This window comes from Colobus angolensis, unplaced genomic scaffold, assembly GCF_000951035.1.
Source record: "Colobus angolensis palliatus isolate OR3802 unplaced genomic scaffold, Cang.pa_1.0 Scaffold33, whole genome shotgun sequence".
NCBI lineage: Eukaryota > Metazoa > Chordata > Mammalia > Primates > Cercopithecidae > Colobus > Colobus angolensis.
In genome coordinates, this window is record NW_012116599.1 from 10,836,322 (window position 1) to 10,849,028 (window position 12,707).

Sequence of the window (12,707 nt, forward strand, 5' to 3'; positions counted from 1 at the left end):
TTAAAAAAGAAAGCCTCAGTGACGGGGGAAGAGATTTACATCGCTGTTATGTCAGTAGTTTGGGATACGAAGAGTCTCAGTAAAATTCACTGGCATGACTAAGATGGTTTTATTAAAATAACATGAAGGTTATAATAAGACATCTCCATTAAAAGTTGAGGTCTTGCCACTAGGCGTGGGGGCTTATGCCCAAAATCCCAGCACTGTGGGAGGCTGAGGTGGGAGGATAGCTTGAGGCCAGGAGTTTGTGACCAGCCTGGCCAACATGGTGAGATCCTATTGCTACAAAAACTAAAAAAACATTAACCAAGTGCGGCGATGCCCATCTGAAGTCCCAGCTACTCAGGAGGCTGAGATGGGAGAATGGTTTGAGCCCAGGAGTTGCAGCGAGCTATGATTGCACCAAAGTCTGGCATGGTGACAAAGCCAGACTCCATCTCAAAAAAAAAAAAAAAAAAGAGGAAGTTGAGGTCTTGCATGGCAAGGCATCTTGGCTTAGCTGTTCTTGTCTCATAAAACTTTTGACATGGAAAATAGAAAGTCCTGTTTAATGCTCTGAAATAAAGCTGATGTGTTTGAGCTGTCACCCAAATAGCTTGTAGTCATGGACAGGTCTTGTTTGTAGCTAGCTAAGGTATCTGCGAGGTGATGTCTCTGGGTAGCAGGCTGTCCTCCTAAAGAGTATACAGTTGTCCCTCAGTTTCTATAGGGATTGCTTCCAGGACCCCCACAGATAACCAAAGTCCACAGATACTCAAGTTCTTTATAGAAAATGGCATGGTATTTGCATACAACCTACACACATCCTCCCATATACCTTAAATCATCTCTGGATTACCTATTCCTAATGCATTGTAAATGCTGTGTATATTGTTGTTATACCATTTTGTTTATGACATGAAAATGATATGGAAAAAAAGTCTGTATGTGTTCAGTACAGGTGCTTTTTTCCCGAATATTTTTGACCTGAAGTGGTTGAATCCATAGATGCAGTACCCATGGATATGGAGTGCTGACTGTATTTGAAAATGGTCACAAACATTTCAGCCCTACTACCTGCTTCTCTGTTTCCAGTAGGCTGCAGGCAGTTCGGCCTCTTATCCCTGAGATGTGCCACACTTTGAAATTGTCATAAATTCTGATTCTCGGTTCCCAAGGCAAAAGTTCCACAGATAATCTCTTTATGTTTAGTAAATTGCAGAATGAACTTCTGGGGGAAAGGGTTCCTTTGTGCAGTCCAGAGGGACTGCTTTGGGGACATTCACATTGGAGGTTTGGGAGATCATTGAGCCTAGCTAATGGGTTTTGGTACTCGATTCATCATGTACCACTTGGTCTGTGTTGAGAAAGTTTGAATAGATGTTCTCCAATACTTACTGCTGCAATATGGGATTATGAATAGTATTCTGTAGAATTTTCATCTTTGGAAATTTTAGCTTATCTAATTTTGAACTATATATATATGAAAAACTTTATTTGTATTTATTTACTTTTTTGAGACAGCTCTGTTGCCCAGGCTGGAGTGCAGTGGCATGATCTTGGCTCACTGCAACCTCTGCCTCCTGGGTTCATGCCATTCTAGTGCCTCAGCCACCCGAGTAGCTGGGATTACAGGCGCGTGCCACCATGCCCAGTTAATTTTTGTACTTTTAGTAGAAACGGGGTTTCACCATGTTGGTCAGGCTGGTCTCGAACTCCTGGCTTCAAACAATTCACCCGCCTCGGCTTCCCAAAGTGCTGGGATTATAGGTATGAGCCGCCATGCCCCACCTGAAACAAATTTTTTTTTTTACTCAATAAGGAAAACAACTTTTTTTTTTTTTTTTTTTTTTGGGACGAAGTCTGGCTTGGTCGCCCAGCATAGAGTGCAGTGGCATGATCTTGGCTCACTGCAACCTTCTCCTCCCGGGTTCAAGCAATTGTCCTGCCTCAGCCTCCCGAGTAGCTGGGATTACGAGAGTGCGCCACCATGCCTGCTAATTTTTGTATGTTTGGTAGAGACGGGTTTCCCCATGTTGGCCAGGCTTGTGGTTTGGGGGCAGTGCTACCTCCTTTCGTCTAAAATGTCCTTCAAGAAAGAGGGAAGGTGGTATGGGCAAAGAGTGCTAACACCGATGGGGATTTGCCTGTTTCTGCCGAGACCTGGGCGGCTTGGCTTCAGTGTCTTTAGGGCTGCCCATGGGGGGATTCTGAGCTGATAATCCTAGAGCCTTCCAAGCTACTTGCTCTAAGGTCTGGTGGGAGTGGTTTTGTGCTTTACCAAACTGGCAGAATGATGGAATCTCTTCTGGATTCTTATTTTTCCTAGCATGAGTCAAGTAACCCAAAGTTTTATTTAAAATAAAGAAGTGTCCTGCAGATATGAATTGTCCCCCAGATGACTTCATAATACAAAAACAGAGAAAAAGACACAGGTTTGATTTAGGCATTTTGTGAGCCCAGTACAGAATAAAACATTTCTTTTCTCTTTTTTTGAGACAAAGTCTCGCTCTGTTGCCCAGTTGCCCAGGCTGGAGGGCAGTGGCACGATCTTGGCTCACTGCAACTGCTATCTCCCAGATTCAAGTGATTCTCATGCCTCAGCCTCCTAAGTAGTTGGGATTATAGGCGAGCACCACCATGCCTGGCAAATTTTTGTATTTTTTTAGTAGAGATGGGGTTTCACCATGTTGCCCAGGCTGGTCTCCAACTCCTGGCCTCAAGTGATCTGCCCACCTTGGCCTCCCAAAGTGTTGGGATTACAGGCGTGAGCCACCACCAGCCCTAGAAATGTTTATTTTCTTAGACATAGAGAACTAAAAGAAATTGCATGAGATTCAGTCAAGGGAATAGATTTTCTTAGGAAACCCAGTGAGAATTGAGTTGAACTTCCTGAAAAGGAAATTTTAAGTCAGTGGGCTATAAAGCACTATGTAAATAAATGTGGCATAAAATAGAAGTAAGTGTGAAACACAAATGGTGTCAAGTTTGTTACAACAAAACATTCTGACAGTAAGTATGGTAGTTCTTTGAGAAGAATACAATTATTTTTCATATTGTGGATTTTTATTGATGTTGTTTTTTTATTTTAATATAAACTGTCTTCCTAGAAATGTTGCAGCAGCTCCACCAGCAGCTGGTTGAAGCTGAACGTAGGTCAATGACATACCTCAAACGGTACAATAAGATCCAGGCCGACTACCACAATCTGATTGGAGTCACAGCGGAACTGGTGGATTCTCTAGAGGCCACAGTCAGCGGCAAGATGGTAAGGAAGACCCCCAGTTGTGTGTATGTCTGTTTGGCAATGAAGAAGGCTTACGGGCATGGACTATGTTGATATGGCAGATGGAGTCTGCCTCTCTCCATTCCAAGCCATTGGCACCTGCCACTCTGTTTCCAAAAGCCAACATGCATGAAGGAGATAAGGCCGATATTTTTTACTGTTTTTATCAAGCTTCTTGCAGTGTTTTATCCATTTTTCTTAACATACTGTCTGCTATATCTTTATTTCTCTGCCTTATTCTTTTTTTCTTTTTTTGAGACGGAGTTTTGCTCTTGTTGCCTAGGTTGGAGTGCAGTGGCGTGATCTCAGCTTACTGCAACCTCCACCTCCCAGATTCAAGTGATTCTCCTGCCTCAGCCTCCCGAGTAACTGGGATTACAGGCATGTGCCACCACACCCAGCTAATTTTGTATTTTTAGTAGAGACGGGGTTTCTCCATGTTGGTCAGGCTGGTCTCGAACTCCTGACCTCAGGTAATCTGCCAGTGTTGGCCTCCCAAAGTGCTGGTATTACAGGTGTGAGCCACTGCATCTGGCCCTTTTTTGAGAAAATATTTTTCAAAAAATTGAGACATGGTTTTGCTTTGTTGCCCAGACTGATTTTGAACACGTGGGCTCAAGTGATCCTCCCACCTTGGCCTCCCAAAGTGCTGGGATTACAGGTGTGAGCCATCGCGCCCAGCGTCTACCTGATTAATATTAGCAAAGGATAAGTCTGGCGACAGAAAAATATGTGCTGGCAAAAAAATGAGGGGGACATGTCCTGTCACATAGGAAAGCCACTGATTTTCTAATACTGGTTTCATATCCAGCTACCTTTCTAAATCCCATTAATCTTGAGTTTTTTAAATTGATTCTTCTGTATTCTAGATTGACAGTCATGTTATCAAATAATATTTGTGTTTTGCTTTTAAAATTTATCTTTTCTTAGTACATTGGCTATGGCCTGTGGGATATTGTTGAATAATGTCATCATGGGCATCTTTATCTCATTCCTGACTTTTTATAAAGTACGATAAAATCTATTTGTGGACATACAGATTTTTAAAAAATTGAAGTAACTGTAGATTCACACTGCAGTTATAAAAAATAATTCAGGCCAGGCACAGTGGCTCACTCTTGTAATCCCAGCACTTTGGAAGGCTGAGGTGGGAGGATCACTTGAGGCCAGAAGTTTGAGACCACTCTGGTCAACATGGTGAGACCTCTGTCACTAAAAATATACAATTAAAAATAAAATTAGCTGGGCATGGTGTCTCACACCTGTAATCTCAGCACTTTGGGAGGCCAAGGCGGGCAGATCATCTGAGATCAGGAGTTCAAGACCAGAGCCCTGGCCAACATGGCGAAACACCGTCTCTACTAAAAATACAAAAATTTGCTAGGCGTAATGGAGCACATCTGTAATCTCAGCTACTCAGGAGGCTGAGGCAGGAGGATCTCTTGAACCCGGCTGGCAGAGGTTGCAGTGAGCCAAGATTGCACTACAGCCTGGGCGACAGAGTGAAACTATGTCTCAAATAAATAAATTTAATTTACTTTAAAAAAAGATGGATCAGAGGAGGAAGGCTGGACTCTTTACTAACCTTTTTAATGTAAAAGAACCGCATTATCATAGTAAAAGATTGAAACAATTCAGAGAAGCGTATAGTAAGGAACAAAAGCTCCTTCACCACAATGCTGTAGATTCATTTCCTTATTGATGTTCAAGACTGACATTGTCTTGTATATTATTTTAGAACATTTCTCTGCATATGTGTGTGTGTGGTACAGCATTTGTACACTTAGTTGGGATCATATGATTCATTACTCTTCTGAAACTTGCTATTTCTCTTTCGATACATCTTGGAGATCTTTCCACATGACCAGATCCACCTCATTCTTTTTAATTCTTTTATACAATTCCATTATAAGGGTGAATCATTATCAGATCTCTGGTGATGAACATTTAGATTTTTTGTTTTTTTGTTTGCTATAACAAAAAATGTTGTAGTGGACATCCTTGTGTATACTGTACATCTTTTTTTTTTTTTTTTGAGACAGAGTCTTGCTCTGTCGCCCAGGCTGGAGTGCAGTGGCCGGATCTCAGCTCACTGCAAGCTCCGCCTCCCGGGTTCACGCCATTCTCCTGCCTCAGCCTCCCGAGTAGCTTGGACTACAGGCGCTCGCCACCTCGCCCGGCTAGTTTTTTGTATTTTTTAGTAGAGACGGGGTTTCACCGTGTTAGCCAGGATGGTCTCGATCTCCTGACCTCGTGATCCGCCCGTCTCGGCCTCCCAAAGTGCTGGGATTACAGGCTTGAGCCACCGCGCCCGGCCATCTGTTTTTTTTTTTTTTTTTTTGAGACAGAGTCTTGCTCTGTCGCCCAGGCTGGAGTGCAGTGGCCGGATCTCAGCTCACTGCAAGCTCCGCCTCCCGGGTTCACGCCATTCTCCTGCCTCAGCCTCCCGAGTAGCTTGGACTACAGGCGCTCGCCACCTCGCCCGGCTAGTTTTTTGTATTTTTTAGTAGAGACGGGGTTTCACAGTGTTAGCCAGAGTGGTCTCAATCTCCTGACCTCGTGATCCACTCACCTCAGCATCTTGATAAAATTCTAAAAGTGGAATTGCTAGGGCAAAGGTTTGGGCATGAGTATTTGGATAGAGGTTGCCCAATTATTTGTCCTAAAATGTCAACACACGACAACACCAAATAGGATTTAACTTTGAAATCTTTGTCAGTTTGGTAAGTAAAACTTGGCATTCTGCATATTTTAATTTAGATTTCTTTAATTATGTATGAAGCTGAGTATATTTTCATGTATCGTTCTTGGCCGTATGTATATTTATTTATTTATTTTTTTGGTCAGCCATCCATCTTCTTTCCTCATTCTCCTGTTTCAAGCAAGAAAGTGACATGATCAGATAGGCTTGTTAGAGAAATGGTTCTGCTAGCAGTTTCGGAAGTTAAAGGAGGAAACAGTTTCAGGACTGAAGGTTTGATCCAAAGTCTCAAAAGCCACAGAAAACTCCAGAGGAAGAGAACTGAAAAGCATCCAGTGTTTTTGACACTTAGAAGTTCACTGGTTGTGAGCCTTGCCACGTGAGTTTCCATGGAGGAATGCAGGTGGAAAGCTGGTCACATTGTATTGAAAGGTGAAGGTGTGTGGAGACAGCAAACATAAGCAGTTCTTTCAAGGACTTTGGCTATAAAGAGAAGCTGTTGAGAGGGTGATTGATAGATAAGGATCTAGGGTGAAAGAAGAAGAAGAAGAAGAAGATCTAGGGTAGAAGATGGGGAAGGTATGTTTTTAATATGAAATATATGTGAACGTGTTTCTAGTTGTAGGAAAGGAATAAGTATAGAAAGAAAGGTTAAAAATACAAGACGGAAAAGGTATGTTTTTTGTTCATTTGTTTGAGATAGGGTCTCACTCTGTTGTCCAGGCTGGAGTGCAGTGGTGCAATCACAGCTCACTGCAGTCTCAACCTCCCAGGCTCAAGTCATCCTCTCACCTCAGCCTTCTGAGTAGCTGGGACTACAGGTGTATGCCACCATGCCTGGCTAATTTTTATTTTATTTTTATTAGAGGTGGTATTTCACTGTGTTACCCAGGCAGGTCTCAAGCTCCTGAGCTCAAGTGATCCGCCTGCCTGAACCTCACAAAGTGCTGGCATTACAGGCATGAGCCACTACGCCAGGCCTGAAAAATGAATGTTTAAATTTTAATACTACAGAAATTTACTACAGGAATTCAGAAGGAATGGACTCAGGATAATGTAGGAGATCTAGCCCTGGGATGCGGTCCCTTTTTCTCTGAGTCACTTCAAATGTAGCTGTGCAACAAGGGATGACAGACTTCTGCCGAAGGATGGACAGAGCCTTTTTTTTCTTCTTTTTTTTGAGATGGAGTCTGGCTCTGTCGCCCAAGCTCGAGTGCAGTGGCGCTATCTCGGCTCACTGCAAGCTCCGCCTCCCGGGTTCACGCCATTCTCCTGTCTCAGCCTCCCAAGTAGCTGGGACTACAGGCGCCCGCCACCGCGCCTAGCTAATTTTTTGTATTTTCAGTAGAGACGAGGTTTCACTATGGTCTCAATCTCCTGACCTCGTGATCTGCCCACCTCGGCCTCCCAAAGCGCTGGGATTGCGGGCATGAGTCACCGCACCCGGCCGGACAGAGCCTTTTATGTGGCTGAAGCAGACCAGAAGTTTCTAGTGGATAGGCAGGAGGCCCAGGAGGAGAGAAAAGGGCCCAGCCCTTTCCAGCTCCGCAGGGGTGGAGTAGCCCTGCTTCCCATGCAGGCTGGGGGGATGGCCTTCCTCCCATGCAAGGGTATGAGCAAGGGGTGGGAAAGCAGCCGCTTCTACTGCCGTGTGGACGTTTCCCCTGGTGGAATCACGAAGATGTGGAAGAGGAGGCTCTTTTCCAATTATCATGCCTAAAAAAAAGTGGAAGGTTGTATACTTTTTAATAGTCGTTATCTGCAGGGATTGGTTTGTGGGGGAAGGGTGGGATTCAGGAGAGGTTGTGGTACTTGTACATTGAAATGAGCATACATTATTTTTCTAAGAAGAAAATAGATGAAAAAAATTCCAAGGTGACCACTTTCGATGTTGTATGTCAGTCCTGAATTCTCATAGCTGGTGAGAGAGGCACAAGAGATGCTAAAGGAGAATGCAGGATCCAGCAGCATTGATGGCAACAGCAGCTTGGCCACACATGGTCAAGCACTGGATAGTTGATTAAAAGCGTTTCCATCACTCATTCAGCAAGCACTGGCTGAGCCACCTGTCATGTGCCAGAGATATCTGTGACCTCATTTACCTGCTCACTGCAACTGTTACAATAAAGGTGTGGAAAGTGAGAGGCAGAGCTGTTGGTCTTCTCGAGTCCAGGACTTGAGCCCTGATCTTCAGATATGAAGCTTGGCTCTCTTTCCCCCACATTATGGTTGTCCAGTGACTTTATTGTTTGTTTGTAATTTACCAGAATGGTTTAGGATCTGTTTATTCTACATGACAGTGGAGATAGCTGAAGTGGAGTTAGATAATTTGCGTCTGACGTCTCATGAGCACACCTGCAGTGTGTTAGCACCTTGTTCTGTCAGGGCCAGTGCTTTCTCTCCTCCCAAGAGCTCTGATGTTAAAGCAAATGATTATTTTTCCAGCTTATATATCTCATCATCGTGCCTTACAGAAAGCTGTTGAGAGACCACTCTAATAATTGCCAGCGTGCCTCAGGTGTCCCTCGGTGAATTTCATGCCGTCACCAGATGTCTTTGTGTCCTCCTTGCAGATCACCCCTGAGTACCTCCAGAGCGTCTGTGTCCGCCTGTTCAGTAACCAGATGCAGCAGAGCCTGGCGCACAGTGTGGACTTCACGAGGCCTGGGACGGTGAGGCTCTGCGCTCAGGGCAGGGTGCCTGTGGTCTATCCCCCCAAATTTAAAAAGAGTGTAACTTTAAAAATAGCCTGAGAAAATAACGTGCCAAAGACTGCATTTAAGCTGCCTTTGGAAGTCTAGAAACTCCTAGAAGGAAAATAAATCTGTTTTAGAAGAAGGTACAGCTGAAAGCTGGCCTCCTAGGGAGAGTGAGGAGAGAGGCATGTTCTGCTACCAGTTGCAGCCACTCAGTGGGGGCTCCCAGGGTTGAGATCAGTAGGAATGGATGGAAACTTTATTCTCCTTTTTTAATAACATTGCCATGGTGGAAGTTGTGTGGTCTAAAGCAAGGGCATTTTTTTCCCCCTAACTTTACTTGGAATAATTGCAAAATTACAAAAGTAGCACAAAGGACACTGGTATACCCTTTACCCAGATTCACCAGCTGTTAGCATTGGCCCCTTCCGTTGTTGTGTCTCTACACATACGTGAATATGCACACATAGGCACACAATCTGTTTTCTGAACTATTTGAAGATAAATTGTATATATTATGACTCTTTACTCCTAAGTACTTCAGTGTATATTTCTTAAGGTTAGGAATATTCTCTCATATAACTATACAGTTGCCAACTTCAGTAAGTTTAACATTGATACAGCCTTCTTATCTATTGTCCATTTTCCAATTTTGGTAGTTGAGTCAACAATGTCCTTCATTGCATTTCCCGTCCTCTGGTCATTTGGGGTCAGTTGTCACATTGAGTTGGCACAGCTCCTAGCCTCTTCTAATCTCGAACATTTCCTCAGCCTTTCTTTGAGTTACATGACATTAACATATTAGAAGAGTATAATTTTCCCCCTTTAAAAAAAATAGAACATTTCGCTGGGTGCGGTGGCTCATGCCTGTAATTCCAGCACTTTGGGAGGCCAAGGGGGTGCAGATCACCTGAGGTCAGGAGTTCAAGACCAGCCTGGCCAACATGGTGAAACCCCATCTCTACTAAAAATACAAAAATTAGCTGGGCGTTGTGGCGGTCGCCTGTAGTCCCAGCTACTCGGGAGGCTGAGGCAGGAGAATCGCTTGAACCCGGGAGGCAGAGGTTGCAGTGAGCTGAGATTGTGCCATTGCACTCCAGCCTGGGGGACAAGAATGAGACTTCATCTCAAAAGAAAAAAAAAAAAGAACATTTTTCCTTTTGTGTTTGATGTTTCCTTGTAATTAGAGTCAAGTTCCCTGAATCACCTAGGCCAAGTGTGACCTCAGTAATCTTGTGTCCTCCTTAGGCTAGCACACCTGGAGCCCACGGTTTTGAGGCAGGCATTCTTAACCAGGGGAGACACCAGTGTCTCTCGAACTCTTCAAAGTACAGGAACCCACAGGCCAGGAGCTCACGCCAACCTGCTGCCGCATTCGCAGGCTGGGTGAGTGAAGCCCTATGAAGCCAGCTGTATAGATTTGTGTTTTTTTGTTTTTTTTTTTGTTTTTTTTTGAGACAGAGTCTGGCTGTATAGATTTGGAATGAGGCTCCTGTGTGATCCTGAGGCACCCATGTGGGTCAGAGCCACAGCTTTTAAATAAGGGTTTGCACATTAATGTAATACTAGAGTCTTAATAAACAGAAGCCTTTTTTTTTATACTACCCGACCTAATTCTCAAGTAGATTTGAAGAAGTTTATTATAATATGAGAAAACGTAAATACGAGAAACGAGAAGGTAGAAAATAAAAATAAGTAAAGAAATTGTGGTTAAGGGAAAATAAGGGTGGGAAAAATAAAAGTAAGCAAGGGCTAAGACTGGTACAAAAAATGCATGCTGCAAGTTGTTCCTCCGGAAAGGTGGGCTACAGATTGGGCTCTGAGCTTTCTAGCAGTCTGTGCAAAGAGGGAAACATGAGCAGTTATATGATTCCCAGTGCTTATAAAGCAGGAGAGGGCAGTTACATAACTTTTATTATGTAACATTTCCTGTATCCAAAACAACATATGTGCTGCATATGCAGGCTAGGAACCATGACAATAAAACAAGCACAAGTCCGCCACATGTGGCCCAAAATAGACCATTTCAGTGCTGCTAAAGTTTTCTATCCTTCAGACTTCTTCCAAGTAGGTGTATTACTTATATAATTTAAAAACAAGTTTAAATGCTTTTTTTTTTTTTTAAACTGGATGGTCAGATAACTGCTTCACATAGTTATTCCTGGTGCTAAGACCCGGGGATAGTCTCTTGAGTCAGCAGTTTCTATGGATCTTCATAGAAAGCACGTAGTCATGTGCTGAAGAGCAGGCGGCCTTGACCACTTCCTCTCAGCCTAACAGAAATATCTCAGAATGGCTGGCTCTGTCAGCTGTTCCACACACGTGGACAGACAGATGGTAGAAGCAGAGTCTTTGGGACATGGCTGCAGTGATTTTAGCATGCCGAAATCTTAGAGAATCAGCCATTTTTGAAAGGTCAGTAAAGTCACCATTGGATATGCAAGTCAGAAAAGTAACTTCCTCATGACCCCTCCAGAAGAAGGACTTTAAGCCACATCCCAGAGAATATGGCTGACCCTCTGTCCACTGTCCAATTAACATTCGGACAGTTAGGACGCAGAGTGTGCTTACCGAAAATTGTGGCTTTCTCATAGCAATTAGCATGGCAGGATCTATGTCTACTAGGAGCACTCCTTTCTTCCTCTTTCCCATTTATTTGTTAATTCATCAAAGATTTAGTGTTTTCTAGGTTCAGTTTATAAAATCTGATTATATCTTTTTTTTTTTTTTTTTTTGAGACAGAGTCTCACAATGTTGCCTGGGCTGAAGTACAGTGGCACAATCTCAGCTCACTGCAAGCTCCGCCTTCCGAGTTCACACCATTCTTCTGCCTCAGCCTCCCGAGTAGGTGGGACTACAGGTGTCCACCACCACACCCGGCTAATTTTTTTGTATTTTTAGTAGAGACGAAGTTTCACGGGATGGTCTCGATCTCCTGACCTCATGATCCGCCCGTCTCAGCCTCCCAAAGTGCTGGGATTACAGGCATGAGCCACCATGCCCAGCCGTTGTATCTTACATATACAAGCCATCCTTATATTCCCATCTTCTATAGAAGAAGTGACGTATCTGGTTTATTTAAAACTGATGTTGGTAGGACACAGTGTTGCACACCTGTAATCCCAACACTGGGAGTCCAAGGCGGGCAGATTGCTTGATCCCAGGAGTTCGAGGCCAGTCTGGGCAACATGGTGAAAACCCATCTCTACAAAAAATACAAAAATTAGACTAGACGTAGTGGCTCAAGCCTATAATCCCAGCACTTTGGGAGGCCGAGGCAGGCGGATCACAAGGTCAGGAGATTGAGACCATCCTGGTTAACATGGTGAAACCCCGTCTCTACTAAAAATACAAAAAAATTGGCTAGGCATAGTGGCGGGCGCCTGTAGTCCCAGTTACTTGGGAGGCTGAGGCAGGAGAATGGTGTGAACCTGGGAGGCGGAGCTTGCAGTGAGCTGAAATCATTCCACTGCACTCCAGCCTGGGCGACAGAGCAAGATTCCATCTCAGAAAAAGAAGAAAATCAGCTGGGCTTGGTGGTGTACGGCTGTAACCCCAGCTACTCAGGAGGCTGAGGTGGGAGGATCACTTAAGCCCAGGAGTGGAGGCTGCAGCAAGAGGAGATCGCACCACTGCACACCAGCCTGGGTGACAGAGTGAGAACCTGTCTTAAAAGAAAGAAAAAACTGATGACATGTTATTAAGCACGGTTTAAAAGGGAGCAGGGGTATGACATAACTGGTTATCCCACAAGAAGTTATCAATGCCATCTGTCAGGAGACAGTCCCACCACCCCTGACTGTTACATTAGCAGCAAAATACAGACTCTGTGTAGCCACTGGAAACCAGGGGAGGGAGGATGAGTTATGTTTAGCTTAATGATACCATTCTTCTTCTACTGAATCATTGACTTAGGAACACACAATAAAAGCTGCAAAAATTCTAGCCGATTTCTCTAACAAAATGATGAAAAGCGGATGGGGGGTCATTGTCAAAATATAAAAGAATATTGTTGGCCGGGCACGGTGGCTCAAGCCTGTAATCC

General features: G+C 44.0%; 1 protein-coding gene across 1 annotated transcript in view; it reads left to right on the plus strand.

The window, feature by feature from the left end:
* The window catches only part of ARMC9 (armadillo repeat containing 9), a 197,676-nt gene that overhangs the window by 37,239 nt on the left and 147,730 nt on the right, over positions 1-12,707 (plus strand). The window contains exons 8-9 of the mRNA XM_011951991.1: positions 3,090-3,247; positions 8,540-8,638. Of these exons, the coding sequence (XP_011807381.1) occupies positions 3,090-3,247; positions 8,540-8,638 (257 nt within the window). The remainder of the gene's footprint in view (positions 1-3,089; positions 3,248-8,539; positions 8,639-12,707) is intronic.